Source organism: Haemaphysalis longicornis, unplaced genomic scaffold (genome assembly GCF_048455015.1).
Source record: "Haemaphysalis longicornis isolate Haplotype H1 unplaced genomic scaffold, Haemaphysalis longicornis Haplotype H1 scaffold_6, whole genome shotgun sequence".
Lineage (NCBI taxonomy): Eukaryota > Metazoa > Arthropoda > Arachnida > Ixodida > Ixodidae > Haemaphysalis > Haemaphysalis longicornis.
In genome coordinates this window covers 64,711,673-64,730,435 of record NW_027526407.1, presented here as the reverse complement: position 1 = coordinate 64,730,435, position 18,763 = coordinate 64,711,673, and the positions used below count along the sequence as shown (strand labels likewise).

The 18,763-nt window shown below is 48.1% G+C and overlaps 1 protein-coding gene across 4 annotated transcripts in view; it reads left to right on the top strand.

Annotated features, from left to right (window-relative positions):
• LOC144142841 (uncharacterized) overlaps nucleotides 1-13,129 on the top strand; it is a 38,161-nt gene extending 25,032 nt beyond the window's left edge. For all 4 annotated transcript variants that reach the window (XM_077674631.1, XM_077674633.1, XM_077674634.1 and 1 more), the window contains one exon: nucleotides 7,369-13,129. In XM_077674631.1, coding sequence (XP_077530757.1) covers nucleotides 7,369-10,909 — 3,541 coding nt within the window. In that variant the 3' untranslated portion in view covers nucleotides 10,910-13,129. The remainder of the gene's footprint in view (nucleotides 1-7,368) is intronic.
• Nucleotides 13,130-18,763: the final 5,634 nt, after the last annotated feature.

Below are 18,763 nucleotides of genomic sequence, written 5' to 3'. Positions count from 1 at the left end.
TTGCATGCTTGTGCTATCTGCGTGCAAGTTGTGAAACTTTCGCTAACATCCACTTTTGCCCGCCCTTCCTTGATGCAGGCGGAAGACACGGAGGTGAATAGTACTTGTCTTTGCATAGTCCTTTGTACTTTCTGTGCTTTGTGTGGTATGTAAAAAATTCAGGGAAGCTTTTCCTCACGCGCAAGACTTGGATAACGAAGCTGTTACAACTTACAGGTGATCATTGACAGACACAATGTTGAGTTTTAGTGTCGTTGTGGTGTCGTGGTTGACGTTGGCGGCACAGCATTTTAATGACCACGTGTTGAGCAAGGCCAGAGTGAGCTCGTCGTATTGGTCGGCGTTTGCGTATGCCACTCTGCAAGCGCGACTTATCGTCTCTAGCGGATGCTTTGCACGACGAACTTCTCGAAGCGCGGCCTCTTCTTTGGCCGAGCGAACTATCCGTGGCTGGATCATGTGGAGTCAATAATCACCTACAGCAGCTTCGACATTCAAGTCGCGGCTCTTCTACAGAGCGCGTCGGTACGACGACACGAGGATGAACGAATGAGAAGCATACGCTATGACGTGTCTTTCTCGTTCCAAAGCAAGTGTTGCCACAATACGGTGAACGGTGGAGTTTTTTTTTGTGGCAAATGTTGGCCAATCTTTCTAAATGGGTATACTTCGCTTGATGAACATGCGCTTGAAGTTTGTGGCGAACACTGGTGTTTTTTTTGGTAAATATTGGCCAATCTCCCAAAGTGTGCGTGCTTGGCTTGATGAACGTGTGCTTGAGGCATGCGTGCATGAGCGCTCGGCATTTTCTTGGTATTTTTAACTAGTGACATAAAATGCAGGTGATTCCACGCGATTTCCAATGACACCAGTTTTAATGATGTTTTCATAAATAATGATTACAAAAAAAATGATCAAATTAGAAATTTTTGTGCGGGCGTCAGAGAAAATAAAAAAATAGGAAGTTGTGCATAATAAACCACAGTAGTAGAAAAAAATTAGGATATACATTTTGTGGTAAACATTTCAGAAACCCGTCCTAGAAAAACAAATATAAGCATGCGTGGTGCCCGCGTCTTGCGGTGAAACCCAACCTCTATTTCAAACTTTGCTATTTTGGATGGTTCTGTGGAAAAAATCTGGTGTTTTGACATCATTAAAGGCGCCAGTTAGCCTCCAGGTTAAGTAAAAACACCTTGTCAATGATTATGACCAGCACAATATTGAAGGCAAGTAAGCGATGCTAAAAAAATCCGCTTGGAGTTGAAAACCAAACACTGTGGTGGATACTTGTTGATGTTCTGATCATCACTTATGAGTCAGAACTTTAATTTGTGGTTTATTATCATGAGCTATTAAAGGAGCACTGACACCAATTTTCAGTGTTAATATTATTGCACAGTTCGCTTCCTTCACTCAACAGAATACCCTGGCTGAAATATGAGCGGCCTGTGACGCGAAGAACCTAGTTCAATTGGATCTCATTTATCGCGCCGACGGTGCAGCGCGCGGAGCGGCACTTCAGCAAATGGACATCAGCGTGACATCACCCCGTGAAGCCAAAAGAAGTGACACGACAGCGCTCGTCGCAAACTCGTGACGTCACTTCACGCGCGCAGCCCCACAAGTGGCGAGCGGGCGCAACACCCTCTCAAGTGGGCGCCGGTGACGTCCGCACAAAGCGGTGAGGTCAGGCCGGGATTCTGTCATATGCGCCGTTCGGGATGAAAGCGCGGGCATTTGAAACAAACGATTTTCAGGCCGTTCAATGTAATTTTAACTATCGCGCGCTTCAGTATTTGAAGTGCTGTTTCAGGTTCGCCAGACCATTAAGCATCGATAAAAGCAATAAAAGTAACAAAATTTTCGTGTCAGTGCTCTTTTAATCTCAGGTGTGGTGGCTTGGTTTGCTATCTCCAGCTGCTATCTCCAGATGTTCGAAAAGGAAAAGGGTGGTTAAATACTTATCTGCACTAGGCTGCAATCACAGCATCTTACTTGCCGAGAGCAGGGGCAGTTGTGGATGATCAGGCGAGAGGAAACGGAGCATGTGAAGTAAAGGGTGCGTATTATTTTATCTCCTGTGTCTAAGTTAGAGGAGAAAAGAGAGCACGGGCTATGTCGGATGGTTGAATCAATCTCTTCCTTTTTTGCGGCCCTGAAACGATGCCCCAGCTGCACCGCTCAATCAGTGGATCTGCCAAGAAAGTGCACTATAAACGGTATTGTACTTCAGGCAACCGCATCATAAACGGTACGCTTATGCTTTGAGTTCTGTGGGAGGCCTACCGGTGGCCAGGAAAACCAGCGTTATATCCGGTCCCGCACTATAAGCGGTTACGTTATAAATGGTGTACACTGTATATCAAGCAAAAATACCAGTGACGCCCGATAACCAAACGACAAAGGCTGCAGGAGTACCCGACCAAACGGCAAAGGCTGCAGGAGTACCCCCCTCCCCCAATTTGGCTTCCCCTTGTGGCAGAAGAGCAGTTCCACCGGCACTCCTCTAAAAGTGGTTTAGCCTGGCTGTTCACAGACAGCGGGCGGCTTTTCCTCCTTTCCCCTCGCTCTTTCTATCGTGACTGCGCCGCCGTGCCATGTAGGATGAGCCATCGACACCTCCCATGCAAAAAATGGCCGCGTATCTGCTCCTTTCGTTGCTAATCTCGGTGAAAGACTACAGGCGACTGGCGCTCCTTCCAAGTAAATGCCTCCTTTCTCTTTCCTGCTCACCTGTCATGCTGTTCCTCTCCTGTCTCATTACTCCCAAGATAACACGCTAGAGGCATACTCAAGTCCATTTAAATTTACCGCGTTCCTCTGCGGTAAAGTGTCTCGATGCCGGGTGAAGTGTGCGCCAGGAGTGCACCAATTAGAGAACGCCAGCATCTAAACCCCGAGGCATCATGGTAAAATATGGCAGCGCACTGGTCATCCAATCAGAGAAGGCCCTGCAGGAGACCAGTGCCGTGATAACCATATATGGACATGGAGAAGGCAAGCAGCCAATGAGAGTGCGCCACGAGAGAGCCCAGAGGGGATAAAAGCAGGGCGCACAAAGAGAACGGGGAGACAAGAAACTGGGAGGCAAGAAACCAGGAGGCGGCAGGAGCACGTGAGCCTCACGGAACGAGCCAGGGGGATGTGACCAGGCCATCGACTATGCCATCCGAGCCTGGGCGGGAGAGGGCTGACTTCGCATCGGCACCGTCATCCTAGGTGCACCACGAACCTGTGTCTTCGTGGCCCCAGCGGCGTCGGTCGGGCACCAGCGGCCAACGTCCACGCTCCGTCGACCTTCGTCTCGACTATCCAGAAAGGCTACATTCGTGCCGAGCCCACCTGGGACCTCTAGCGGCAGCGGCTACCAGGCGGTAGCCACTGAGGAAGCATGCCATCCAAGGAACGGCCGCGCGCACGAGCGCCGGCATCGAGGACCTCCAGCGGGAGTGGCTACCAGAGGGTAGCCACAAAGGAAACAAGTCAGGATGCGCGGAGCCCACGCCATCCAAGGAGTGACCGCGCACATCGACCACCAGCACCGAAGCGAGACGAGGACGGCGACCACTGAGTCGCGGCCACGCAACGGGTGCGACACGTCAGCGCCGACGACAGCGGGGTAGGCCAGTTCATTAGGGACATAGTTGTTGGACAAAACTGAGGAGTTGTGGGAGGAAAGACTTTAACTAGGACTTGATGCATCAAAACCCCCCAAAAAAGGGGAAAAAAAAGAACAAAGGAATGGAAATTTGAAGTGCGCGCCAGGAGTGGATTTGAGTGGATTTCAAATAATTGGGTAGAACTTTGTTGTAGAGACTTTTTGGGGTTTCATTTGAATTGTATTTTGAAATTGTTAGGTAGAGGTGTGAGTGCTTATTGTTTGTGTGTAGTTTATTTATTGAGGGCCTTGCTTTAGGGTTTTCCGGTTGTGCATTAAATGGGCATTGTGTTAAACATGTCAATGGCTTTCCTGCGTCCATCTTTCTGAGCTGGTCTAGACAACCGCACCATCCGTTCACGTGACAAAGACTTTCTTCCGCCTATGTGAAATACTGGGGCCTTTCCTAGGCGACCTGTGGAGTTGGTTGGCATGGCTAAGTTTGGGTGGTTGGCCGTGCAGTTACATTTTTTTCCATTTTGTAAATAGTGGGCGAAAACCACTAAATACGTACAAAAGTAACTTTTTCTGAAATTACTGGTTACAACAATGGTTTTTCTGCAGCACTTCAATATTGTTATAAGTGGTGTAGTCTGTAGTGTGGTTGGACAACAGGTAAACTATACACTAGACTACACTTGGAGGCTTACACTTAGACTACACTTGGTAGGGGATTGTGAGGCTTGTAGACTGAAGGGCCAGCCTATTTTAAACTGGTGCTGAAGAGTGGTACAGCAGGATATCGCCGTCTCGGGTAAATTGCCTCGCATGCAAGGCCGCTACTTATTGAACATGGCTTTTTTTAAAACTGAAAAAAAGCTTTCGCACTGGGGCCAATGGCGTCATGTCAGAAAGCTAATGCGTTTCCCCACAGAATGCTTGGTCGTGATGTTAAACCTCACATCGGCTGTTGCATGCCTGCATTGCTTCCTCACATCTGCTCCACATAAACCTTTGTGAGTTACAGTCGAACCCTGCTACAGCAAAGTCCACTTCAACGAAATTTCCGCTTCAACGAAATATTTCCAATTCCTCATCAGTTAGCCATAGAAGTCAACGCAACAAAGTCCTCGCCACAACGAACCATTTGTCTGGCTTGCTTTCACTTCAACGAAATTTTCGCTCATTGGGGCTGGGTTCCAACATTTGTTTTAAAATAAAATAAGCATAATGCCAGCCATCTGTAACTTTTCATACATTCAAGACGTTTAGTTTCACCGAAAACGTGTGCCGTGCGCCCACACTTGCACCTAAAACAAAAACAGACTCGTAGGTGGACGCCATCGCTTGCTGGTGATAATGATGTGGCTGACCGTCTTTACATGAGGTGCAGACTTGGTTCGCCAAGCCGGAGCTACAGCCAATCGGCATCCTGTTGAAATTGCGCGAATGTGCTCTGCTGCTGGTGCGGCGCCATCATGCATGCGTTGTGAGCAGCTGTCCTTGCAGTTTTCCTTCTACAATTCTTCAGAGTCAATAGCAAAAATAATGGTTTCGTGTTTAGTCTTGAACCTGCGTCATCCTATCTTAGTCACGAGCGTGCGGTCGCGTTAAATGCAGGCGCGCGGCTTGCCTGCCGAGGTCAGTTGCTGCCGTGCCCAGTCAGAGGATAAGATAATGGCACCGCTCCTGCCACCACAAGTGAGAGGGGGGCTTCCGAAGGCCTAGCAGCTATCTGCAAGTTATCAGCTCGGTGGACACGCCATGTTGACACGCCTTGTTGTACAGCAGTACGTCTTGCGCCTGCATTTATTCAGCCCCCCCCCCCCCATAATGCACTCTTTTCATGCAGGTAGAAAACATAACCATTGGTATGTTTTTATCCGAATAAACGCGATGTTATTGCGCGTCACTCCTTTTTCTAAACATTGCAATATGCTGCCAGTGGTGTGGAAATATACGGGGCTATTTTTCTTGCCCTTTCGTGGTGTGTTGGGGCAGATTTCGCCTCAACGAATTTCCGCTTCAACGAAATTTTTCGCACGTCCCGTCGATTTCGTTGTTGGGGGATTCTGCTGTATGATTAAATCAACTTCAAGTTGAGCCTTATGACATGCTGAGCAACCTTATTCCCATTGCATGTTCAGCTGTGGGTACCAGTTGACCTTAGACCTTGGAGAGTGACATTAGGCTTAACAAGCTGCCATGAACCTGCATCGGTCCCTGGACTTTTGGCGGTAACGATTGCCCAGTGTCGGTGCTCATGCCATGCACCTATAGGCACGTTGCAACGCAGAGAGGCCGCTGTGAGCGCAGCACTTTTCCTACTAAAGTTGTCTCCAGCGCACGCTGGGGCATCGATAAAGGAGCGGCGATTTCTGGAGCAGTTATCACCCACTGCCTGCAGCATGCCGCGCCAACAATCTATGGGGGTTGACACTGAGACACTGTGTAAAGAAAGACGACCGTGAGGAATGAGTCGGTTCCTCCCTGCCATTTGTATTATCTGCAATCTGACTGGCCGGCTACAACAGCAGCGACTGACGTATTTTCTTCTCCGCCTTGTTATCATGGCGTTATCTTTGTGTGGGTGCCCGTGCATGACTCGTGATAATCCTGGCTGTTGGTGTCTGGGACAGAGCGCCAACACTTACGTAATATGAACGCTACAAACCGAGCCCGTGATATGCGTGGCATCTTTCACCACAGAAATGACCCCCAGAACCACCAGGATATAGGAAACGACGCTGCTGCTTGCGAGGCAAGCATCAGCGCAACGTGCCTATTCAGAGTGCAGCAGTCGTGGTGGAGTAATTCATAATTCGTGTGCAAATTTCTGTTGTGGCATAGTATTTTGTATGAGAGATGTGCTCATGTTTTTTCCGTAAAAACCCTCAAATTTTTCATGCCTGCGAGGAAGTGCATATAGATACAGCAGACATGGTTAAAAATGTTCATTTTGATCTGTGTATATTTTTTGTGTAGTTCTTGCTCGCATGCACGCTGTTGAGCATGCCCTCATGCTTGCTCACTTACTCTCTTGCTTGCTTGCTCAAGCATTTGCTCGTTTTCTTCGGCTTCATGTACCCCATGCCTGATTTGTAGAAAGGCCTAACTTTTGTGTGGTGAAGAAAATTGGTGTGACACAGTGAATGATGAAGTGATAGCACAAACACTTGTTTGGCTAAAGGTAGACCTGTGTCTTTGGAAATTTTACAGGCTCTAAAACTACCAAGCACCCCTTTAACGGCACTTTTCGTAGAATTGTGATTAAAAGTTGGCGTAAATAGTGGATACCATTTGATCATCACAAATAACGCTAGCTTGAGAATAAATTATTTTTTAAACAGTCGGCCTGCCTCATAGTTTCGTCTGTAGACGAGAATTTAGGCGTAGCTCTTGTAAGACTGTTTTTTTTTTTTTTTTTTTTTGCATTCCAGGTTCGGATGTGGCTGTTATGCAAGTTTCATAATGTATGAATACCGGACCGTAGTTTCTACTAATTTCTCGGGCTTCCGGGAACCATTGTAACCCAATTTCCGGCCGGCTTTAATATTACGTCAGGAGTGTCGATATACAGCCGAGGCCAGCACACTTGCGATACCAAATAGTGTTTAAACTCTACAGCTGCTGTCCTGAGTGAAGTAAACGTAGCTTGGGTAGGTATTGCTTGCGTGAGGGGAAGCATGAGTATATAAGCACTATTCAGGTTCTTTTGTCGCTGGCAGTGTTGCTTGCATAATAAGGGATGTCCGTTTTTGTTGCAGACAGGAGCTGGTTGTATTGACTACACCGGACGACCCTGCCAGCGGGCCACCGATTGAAGATAATCTTCGCCCCGCTGAACCGGTGTCAGCCACCACCTGCAACGGGGATGATACCTTAATGGCAGTCCGCCGAATCTTGCCTGCCCCAGCAACTGTTGAGATGAGAGCCGTACCCAGGATGCGCGTCACGTCGGCGACCCCTTACGGGTCGCCCATGACCCCGCAAGTAACGCCACGAAAGGACTGCACGGCCATTACAACAGTGGACAGTGGTGTTCTCAGTGGCGCGACTGGGAGCGAAGTGCCACAGTTCCCCGTGGCGATACCGGTACAGCTTTGGCGGGCCAGGACCCCCCAATCCATCCTCGTGTCGCCACCCGACGCCCCGCCTCCACCTGCCGATATGTTGCCCCTGATCCGTGTGGTACCCCCCAGCGAGAGCAGTCCAGGGGGCGACCTGCACATCCAGGGGGCTGCGGTGAAGGTCCCAAGCGAGCCCAACAAGAGCTCCATCCCGCCGAAGGGAACTGTCTTTGTCGTCAAGAAGATCGAGAACGGCCGAACCGTCATAACGGCCCAAGAAGTTCCCGGCAACGCGTCCGTGAAGAGAATTGCGAGGGAAGTGATTGCGGCGTCCAACGCCCAGGTTCGGACTTTGTCGCCGGCCTTGGCCAAGCCACCGGTCGTGCCCGTGGCCGAACCTCCTCAAGCCGTCGCCGCGCCACCTCTAGCCAAGCCACCTGCTGTGCCGACGAAGCCCAACCCTGATCAAGTCATTGAGACGCGCATGGTTTTTCCGCGGCAGAAAGTTGTTCCTGTCCCGGGAAGCAGGAAAGAGGCGAGCGTGGGCACCCAAACGGGGAGCTGTGCCAGAAGTGCGTCTAAAAGCAATAACTCTCCGGCTGTCGTCCACGTTGCACCCGTCCGGGAGCCTGCTAAGGGGGCGAGCGGGACGGCCAGTGGATTGGAGTGCGTAAAGATTTCAGACAGCAAAATTCACCTGAAGCCATTGCTATTTCAAGGAGAGGCTCAAAAACAGGTCCAACCGGAGATATCTGGAGCAGGTCACCAAGGCATTCGCATTAAGCAAGAACCATTGGAGACAATAGAGGACACTTGCAGTCAGCAAGAGGAGGACGACGGCGGCGGCTGTGGCATCAAGATCTCCAGCGTTTTCAGTCTTGCCGGGCAAGAAAGCGTTATGAGCGATCCAGACCAAGCCACTCTTTCTACTGCCAGAAATGAAGGAGGGGATGTGCGAACGAGTGCAGCGCCTGGAAGTGCGCGCACCGACAAGAAGTCCGCCGAAAAAATTTCGGAAGTGAAAGAAACTCTATTTTCAATGTGCAAGCTTCGGGAAATGGAAGGTGACTCCGAGAATGAATCCATCGAGCTGTGCTCGTTTCAGACGACCAAAGGTAACTCTGTCATAGGGTCGCAAATAGTTTTCAAGCCCGCGCCTAGCTCGAGCAACAGGGGCAAAGATTCTGCACCTGGGTCAAAGGTTGAAAAGCTTAAGCAGGCCATCAAGTTGTTTGAAGAGTCCACCCTTCAGGATTCCAGTTTGTTCAGCGACAAAGAAAAAGTCATGTTGACCTCCTTGTTTCGTCGCTTTAAAGATGATGCCCTCGCTGGTGACTCGCAATCAGGTTTGAGCGGTGTCAAGTCGACATCCGCGACTAAATCTCCAGAGAATTCAGCGTTAGATCCAGCAGAGAGAGCGAAATGCAGAACCCCAGCTGAGGAGAAAGCTAATAATGAGGGGGGTGGCGTACAGGGGAAATGTGAGGGCACTTTGGTAACACAGCCTGTGAAGAAAGGAGACCTTCCAGCCACGCACCAGAAGCCTCTCCGCCGCATCGTAATCACCTCGGATCACGTTCCCACCATGAGCTCGGAAGACATCAAGGCCGGAATTGAAACATTTTTGATTGCAAACAACATCTCAAACAACTTCTACACCGACGAAGTCATCAACCTGCACTGGGACGGGCAAGACGTGACCTCGTTCCACTTCAGGGAGACGGAATCGCCGCCGCCCGTGGAAGTGCCGCCCAAAGTGGTCAGGCCTACAATTCTCCGGATGAATAAGACGAGCCCGCCGGACACTCCCGTCAAAGATACCGCCAGCACTGGCTCTTACGCACCTTTGAGCACCGCTGTGGCCAGCACGGAGACGAACAAGGTCGACACCAGCGCACAGCAGTCGAAAACGGACTTCGATGATACGAAAAAACTGGCACCCAACTTCGTGCCTGTCAAGATCAAGTACGTCACAGAAACCGGGAAAGTAGTCGAGCAGGTGGTCATTAAGGCAGTGAAAGCCCTGCCAACCCTCGCTGGGGGCGCTATCCAGTCCGACAAGCAGTTGGCGTTTATGCCGCGGGCGATTCGTTACGTGAAAAAGACGGGCGAAGTCATCGAGCAGCCCGTTAACCCCGAGCAACAAGTGGTTCCCTTTTATGCGCCCGGAGTCTCCGCTGGAGCCAAGCCCAGTTCAGGCACCCCGGTTGGCAACGGCCAGGTCAGGTCGTTGCTTCCGAGCGCCAAGTCAGTCTTACGGGTACAGCCTATCGCACCGAGTGCAGATTCGCTGAAGCGTCTCTTGGAAGCTGCTAAGAGTGCTGCTGCTGCTGCTGCTCCCTCTACCTCCAAAAAGGCAGAGCAGACTTCCAGAGAAGCATCTACAGGCAGTAGCCGTGATGGTGGCGCCCCCTCTCCAGCTCCGCGCATCAAAGCTGCCAAGACGAAAGCCCAGTGGCACGAATACGGCCGTGGGGATGCCGGTGGGAACGTCTCGACGAGCGGGAAGCAGGCGTACGAAGCCGCCTTGATGAGATCAAGGATGCCGCCATCTTCCGCTGAAAATGACGAAGGGGACAGGCTCTTTGAGCCAGAGGTGGTGCTCGAGGAGTCCAACAGCATCATCGAGGTGAAGCCACTCAAAGTGCCAGGGCGGCTGGACGTCTCCTCGGACGAGACGACCACCAGCTCCGACGACGACGACTACGTCCCGCCGTTTAAAAAGCAAGCACCGCTGCCGAAACGGCCCCCCGCGCCGAAGAAAAAGGTGCCAGCCTCTCCAAAAACAGCTGTTCAGAAAAAGAAAACAGTCACTCAGTCGAAAAAGAAACGGAGACGGCAGCGGAAGCGGGTCGTTCGAGCACCGGCACCTTGTCCAACTTGCACGCAGAGGGTTTCGGATGTGGCAATGCTGTCGTCGAACTGCATCGACCGGCCGTGTGTTGTGGACATGCATAGGTTGAACGACCGCCTCTTGTCGAGGGGCTTCTTGGACTTGTCGGCCGTGAAGGAGGAGGACCTGTATGTGGATGCAGACAGTCCTGAGGTGAAGCTGTCCAGCGAGAAAGTGGTGTCCGTGGTGGACCTGAAGCCGCGCGCGCCATCCGCATCACCGGAGGAGCAGGACGGTGCAGACGGAAGCAAGCAGGACGCAGACCCTGTGATACGCCTGCTCAAGGAACAGAAAAAAGAGTTGGTGCAATTGCGACGTAGATACAAGAAGCCGAGCCCAGCATAGCAATGCTGTGTTCCAGGGAGGCATATGTAACACGGGACCGGTTTGGGGTCTTATGATCCATACAGTGAAATTTGTGTGTGTGTGTGTCTTGCATGTGCGATTTAATCGATCGCCCCTTGTACAGTTATGAGTGTTACAATGAAATACTAGCCTGCCTGGCTTGTGTACGATATGATGCTGTTTTTGCTCTGTGTGTGTGAATTTTGCTATGCCGCGCAGTTGGATTTTTGTAATAATAGAAGTTTCTGAGAGAGCCTGAAAATTGTTTCGTTTGCCAGTTTGCGCTGCCTAGTGGTCACATGGCGGGCTATCGTATGAAGTTGCATAGTTCGAGTGCAAGATAAGTTAGTCAACAGCAACCTTTTTAAGTAGAAGTACTGGTCGATTGCAAGTGTAAATTGTAGCTGTGTGAGGGTCCTAAAGCCAGCTGTCTTGTATCAATGCAGGGTACTGTTAATTTGTTAAACCTAATTTCTGATGCTTAATTCCTCTGAAGTACGCAAATGCAGTGCTTGGGGATGGTATTTGAGGCCGGTCTTTGTCAGTTATTGAGCTGATATTACTATGAGGGTTGAAGTCAGTAAGTTGTGAGTGACACACACTACTCTTTGGATTAAGATTGATCTCAGAAGTGCATCTCTCTACATTTCATAGCAGTGGTTTCTGTTGTTTAAAGTGTTCTGCCTCAAATGTGTGAATGAGTGGCTTTGGTTTTTTAATGAAGTGAAATGCAATTAAAGAAGCAACACCCAGCAGCATGATTGAGCGATGCTTGTTTCAACTGCTTTTGGGAAATTATGACAGGGCTGTTTTTATTTCTGTTCACTCTCTTCGTTGGCTGTCAAGATAACAGAACACAACCGATAGCAGGATGGTAGTCAAATAAAATTGTGCTTACTTGAGTGCTGTACCATTTAAGGGTGGGGAGGGGGACACTCTCTTAAAAAACTTCCTTTTTAAGTAAACTGTGCAAAACTTGTCAGTCTTGCTGCTTTTTCCCCACTGATTCCAAATATAGCATTACTTTTTCCGTTGGTCGATTAGTTCCCGAGATAATTAGAGGTAATTAGTCATTTTTGGAGGAACAATAGACAAAGCAGTGTTGGTCATGGGACTGTAATCTTTATTTTCCAACACTATGAACACTGGTGAATGCAATAAGAGGATCGGTTTTTTTATGCGCAGCTTGGAACTAATTTTACAGCTCATTAAACTTTAGTGGCACCAGTGGCCAGGAACCATTTTGAATGCCCATTTCAAACACCAGAGTTTAATGAGCTGTAAAACTAGTTCCAAGCGGTGCAACAAAAAACCGATTCTGTTATTGCATTCACCAGTGTTCGTAGTGTTGGAAAATTTGAAGATTAGAGTCATACGACCAACACTGTTTTGTATATTGTTCCTCCAAAAATGACTAATTACCTCTAATTATCTCGGCAACTAATTGACCAATTTAAAAAGTAATGCCACATTTGAAATCAGGGGGAAAAAGCAGCAAGTCTGACAAGTTTTACAAAGTTTACTTGAAAGTTAAAAGAAATAGTTTTAAGAGCCATGTCCCCGCTTAAAGATCCCTTCATTCTGTGACTTGCTTCAGGGTTTCGTATGAAACGAGTCATCTTATTGTGAACAAGGGTAAATGGAAAGCAAACTTTAGCAATTTATTCTCTCTGCTTTGTATGTCAATTAGTATGTTCTGTACTATTTTGTTTTTATGTGTACTGCTGACAGCCCTGCCGAGTTCCTCTGTGTTCTGCTTCCAAGAGAAGAATGTTTCTTTGCGAAAGCTGTCTTTTTTGTCACTTAAGTTATATAATTGAATGCAATGACTGGTGTATTGAGTATGGTCAGTTTAGGTGGAAATCTGCACGTAATTGCCACAGATTGTCACATTTTCGCATCGTGCTTGGTTTTTAACCAAGTCATCTTTCATTCAGTGTCCAACTGATGTGTGGGCCACTCAATGGTGTTTTGTTTGTAGCTCTCCGTCGCATGCAAGGTAAGAGTGCACACTTAAACTGCCTGCTTTAAAACAGCATTCAGCAGATTTTAGGCTGTAATTAATCTGGCTGTCGCCTTTTAATCCTCGTTTACTTTTTTCTTCCGTGCGGTAATTGGCAACATTTCTGTTTTGTGTGCAGAAAATTGCTCCACATTTAAAGATGCAAGTTCGTACCTGTTTCTTGGCTTACTTTTTCAATAAAGCCTTATTGGCCAAAATGCGTTCATATATTTTTGCAGTTAGGATTGACACACACACGGTAAAACTAGCTCAGCTTATTGCTTTATGCTGCATTTGCTGCTGTCGTGGTCATGATGGAGACCTGATCTTTTCATTTACTTATGCGCATCTACATAGTCAAGGCTTGTTACTTGAAGCAATTCAGGCTATACACAGTCATCATTTCATGAAAATAACAGCTGGATGAGATGGCTCACATGGCTGTAGATCGTGCAGACCATAGTTAAACGACAATTATGTAGAGACTGTTGTATTCATGTCATTTCTTGATTTGCAAAATGTCCCCGAAGAGGACAGCATTACCACACTCTACAAACATATCTATGGTCTGTTAATGCAAGCAAAGGGGCCAGTGTATCAGCCAAGCTACAAGAAGACCAAGGTTTTGCCTTCAAGTTTTAACAAAGCATGTATATAAAGGAAAACTTTTTAACATACTGTTATGAAGATACGTTTGTTCACTTGATTGAGGATGCCCTGGTATTGGCAATGGACGTAAGGAATGCACTTAAAACAGGAAAAGTGCAGGAACTTGAGTACTTCGAAATAGGCTTTGGGAAAGCACTGGGCACATTGCCAAGATGGTAGTGAGCCAGCAAGAAGTGGAAAGTGTGAAGCTCTTCTTCGAGACAACTTTGAGGGCATTAGGACACCACATTGGAGATCTAGGATAATTATGTGAAAGGGAAAGGGGCGAAACAAATCCACAGCACAGAACGGTAAACAAGAAAAGTTGCCGAATTGGTGAACAAGCCCAAGCCCCCATGCATGACTGGAAGAACTCTATCTACTTTTCTGATCTTGCGAAAGTGGATGTCTAGCAAGCTATCGCAAAAACACTTGCTGATGGTATTATGCGATTTTTTGCTTTAGAGTATTGGTAGTGACAATTGCTTTGTTGTCCAGGTGAAAATATTTTTCTAGCTGGATTATTTAACCACAAATTTAAAACTAAAAACTGAATTTCTAGACAAATTCAGTTTCTGGCTAATTTCTTGCTGGATTGAAATTTTCCACCTGGCAGCTGTGACTTCAAGCTAGAATTTGTCAGTCCAGCTGGAAGAAAAAAAACCTGCAAGCTGGAAATAATTGTCTCCAGCTAGACTAAAAACTTTTCTAGTTACAAGCTGTCAATTTTCCAGCTCTAATCTATAAATGTGAAAAATGAAGCTGGAAATTATACTTTCTTGCTAGAGATGCTCTTTCCATTTTCAGGGGGGTGCCAAGACTAAATCCAAACAATCTGTCCCGTATGGTTGGTAAGTTGGGGTCGTCTGCGTGTCCAAAGTTGTCCAAGACCAGAGACAAAAACCATCCTTGTCATGCTCCACAATGTCAACATCGAAGTCAGCCAGGATAACCTCTAACGTGCCTCGTTCTTGTCTCATCCTCGGAAAGCGCTTACACACGCTGGTGCCGATGTTTTTGTATTGCCAGAAAAGTGGACAGCGAAGCTGGAAGGTACTGAGCTGCGTGTCCCACAGTCCCGCTCCCATTCTCACTAAACTTGCTGCATATTGCTAGCTGGTGGTGTCCATTGGTAAGCGGCTGGCTGTACGAGTGGTCACTGTGTGGCATCAAGGCTTCTTTGTTTCAGATGTTCACGTTGACGTTTCCCGGCAGGCAAGCCACCAATTGGGCCTGGCCTTTTCGACCTTGGCTCAGCCACGGCCGCTGGATGAGAGCGCACGCAAGGTGCGGCCTGCCGCGTCGCCCGGATTTCAACGGGCGAGGGCGTGAGTGGCGGTGGTTACGTTTGCCGCCGCTTGACTCCTTCGCGGCGCTAGCGTTCGGGGACTGGTTTCGGGACGGAGGGGGCCGTCCCCGTAGGCGAGCGCTTGCACCGACTGAGAGAGACAGCCAGCGCACGGGTTTTAAAGATGTGGTTGTCCTTCCTGGGCTACTCAACCGCGAAAACTGTCTGTCCGTATGTATGTAAGTCTGCCAGTCTGTCGCTCGATCCAGCCGCCCGGCCGTGACTGAAGCAGCCAGAAGCTAAAATAATTCTTGAATGAGATATAGGCAATACATTTTAAATCTAACAAATCTAAAAAGATGCTCCATATTCGACAACATTGTTAAAAAAAGATAATATTCAACAAAAAGATAATAACCACCGGTTAGCTTTGTACAAAGCGTCTCACACACAGCACGTAAACCGCGTTGCACAGTTTAAAGCCGCAAGTTGATTAGTTACAGTTCAAGCGGCAGGTATTTGGTGGGACTTTATTCGTCCGAAATTTCAAAAATGTCACCTTTTCTCGGGAAACGCGGTGTCGACACACGGGAGAGCGATGAATATTTGCCGGCGACGGATTAAAGCTTGCCTAAAGACACTTCTTTGCAAAAACATGTTGGCCGGGCGGAATGCGCACCTCATAAAACGAGGACAGGCGATAGGATGGTCGAAAAAGGATTTGAAAAGACTAGACATTTTGCTATGCGTGTCTTTTTTTTTGGCCCGATCATGTCTTGCCGCGCATAGAGATTTGGGTTGTTTTATTTTCGCAGGCATGACAATGCCTTTAAACGCGCTATGAAAACGATTACAGCTCGAGGTTGTATAGAAATAAAAATAAATGCACCGTGCTGTGTTCAAGAAACAGTGCGTACGCGGTCCACGTTGCTAAGCATTTTTCAAACTTTGCGATGAGAACAAGCGCTATATCCTCCGTTATTTCACCGCCGATTTAAACCCATACGCATTTATCCCTGCAGCTAACGGCCGGGCTCCTGGAGCAGCACCAGTATGCGCTCAAATTAGCGCGCTCTAAAGACGTTGCGCTAGTTTTGATCTCTGAACACACTGCGCTTCAATTCGAATTAATTTTCGTAGCGTAGGAAAATTTTCACATACGTTGTTATTACGTCAGCTTTCTTTTTTGAGTACCCTAGCATAATCTCTACGTAATGCAACAAGTGCAATGCCTTGTATCTGCACAAATAATGCGTAATTCACGCAGTTAGAACAATTAATAATTATGATATTCAAGATGTACAATTGTTGGTTTAAAATAGCAAAGAAAACAAGAAAACGTGAAGTGGAAAAGCGGTGTTCGAATGCTTACGCATTATTAGGCAATTTTTGGAATTTCTGTACAATTTCGCTTTTTTCTTTCGTGTCCGGGCAAAAATTTAGCTTGCCAAGCTCGCCAAATATTTTTTTTAAAGTTTTTTGTCGACCCGGAAATCCCATCTGCTCTCTTTATTTTTTTTACAGGCTACAGGGAAGAAGCAAAAATATCAGGTAAAAACTGGAATCGCTTTTCATTCAACTGTATATATATATATTATCAAAATAAAAAAGGGCTCACATGATATTAGTATATTACTTCATAACTAAATAACGTGTAATCAAGTGATATGTGCCGTGAGATTAATACGAATTGTGGTGTTTTATTTAGTGCACGAGGAAAAACCTACATAAAAGTTGGTTACGTCTTAAACATTGAGAAGTGTTGGCACTCATAAATAACAAGCGCCGTCACAAAACATTGTTTCTGCTTGTCGGGAATTTTAATATATTCTCTGCAGTCGCAGCTTGCAGACAAAACGTAAATCTCTGCCGTGCGTGAGGTCACAAAGAGCATGCCGGGCGACGTGAGACACAACGACACAGCAATGCAAGACAGAAGGCACACTATCAACGCGTAATGCTGCTGCTGTGAACGGAATTTAACTTCCACCTTGACCAAATTAAGCTCGGCCGCCGCTAATCGTGTTTGTCTTTTCACAGGCGTAACATTAGTGCTGGTAAATGCCGTATGCGGAGCGTGGAACGCCGATGATAAGCCCACACTTCGAAATAAGCGGCCCAAAAGCCGGCGTCCCGCGGGCTGCGCTCACCGCAACCAGTCCCGGAACGGTGGCGCCGCCGCGGCAGCGATGGGTACTAGGCACCCTCACGCCGGTTTGGGAGCACGCGGCAGGCCGCACGTCAGTGCGCCTCTCATCCAGCGGCCGTGGCTCAGCTTACTTGAAGGGACAGCAGACAACCGATTTTTTGTGGAGTGCATGTGCTTAGCTCGTATGGAAGCCAGCGTAGCTGCATGGAATTTCAAAGTAAACATGCGGAAATAATTTTAATTTTTCACACGCTTTCTGAGGTCTGTAAGGTGGCGCCGTGCAGTGCCAAAACGTGACACTACCGTGCTTGTCCAAACAAACTGCATAAAAAATACTGGGAAAGTCTGCCCGTAATTGTTGTTTTAGCAAGGGATAAGGTTTTAAATACCTCTTTTAATCTCACGTACGGCAGTATGTTGCCGCGAGGTTCACTGCCATGGTTGCCAGCTTTCCTTTTGGCAACCCACGTACCTAACAAAACTTCAGCAGGAAGAGCCATCTTGCGCAGAATCGGAACTCCACAAGAAAGAATCGGGCAAGACCGGATGACCAACATCACCCTAACTCTACGCAAAAGCCTGATCCCACGCCCCCTACCCAAGAACATGCACCCCAGCCCAACGTTACTAGATGTTGCCCCAGCCTCCACAAAGACCAGGGGGGTAAAGCGAACTCCGAGACCATGGAGGAAGAAAAAGTTAGGAGACGGCGCCGCCGGAGAAACGTGAAGCCTATACATAAAAAGTAAAATCGAAGTCGGCCCAGGCGTCACTGCACCACGTGACCCCACCGCACCGCCTCTGTATGGGCCGCCGCGCTCTTCAATTTCGTCTGCTCGAAACTGCTCTGCGGCCCGTTGTCGCGAAGCCTGCTATATGTTGGTTTTTTTTCCCACGGCTTTTGTCTTCCGCACGTACGCGGCACTCCTGCCCGCACACGGGCATGAGATCGCCGAGCAGACAAATGCAGGAAGGACGGGGAACAGCTACCGCCAACGAAACACGAGAGATGCCCCGGAGTCGGAGACCGCCGCCGCCGCCGGCCCACCCGACCTTGGAGGGCCGACTGCGGCGGCTTGAGAAAGGGAAACGGCGGAGGGAGCGGCTTCAACGGACCTGGGCTTGCGAAGGCTAGCTGCGTGACGTCATGCCGTCTCCTAACTTTTTTTTCCTCCATGTCCGAGACCGTACAAATCGTGGGCGCTGACATGATACAATTTTCATGGTTGCCAGATCAATTGTAGTCAGCCTTCTAAAAAGTTATTCCGTAATTATTTAATTCAAACAAACAACCGAAGCAAAATAGTTACAAATAATTGCCTCAATAATTAAAACTAGCTTTATAAAAAACTTTTAGTGCAATTAAGCTCTAATTAGCGAACAAAGAGTAAGTGCGCAGTTCAGTTTTGGTTTCGATTTTCTTTAAGTGTGCTAGGAAGTGGCGAGGCCCTTGCGCCTGACTTGCGCAGTGTGTGTGTGTGTGCAGTCTCCAGCTCAGATCTGCGTGCGTACAAAATGTGCACAACTGGTACAACTCGGTTGCACGCGCTGAGCAAGTGCCTCCCCGGGCGCTTGTGAGACTGTCATTCGTTTCTTCGCGTTGAGCACCCTATTTATTACCCCTCAACTGACGCCGGAACAGCGATTCCAATCTGACCTTGACTACCGAAGTTCACTGTAGGCTACGGAGTGGCAGCCAGCCGTCGTTCCCGTTGGAATAGAAATAAAAGGAGCTTTTATAATTGTTCGGTTTATTCATTGAACTTC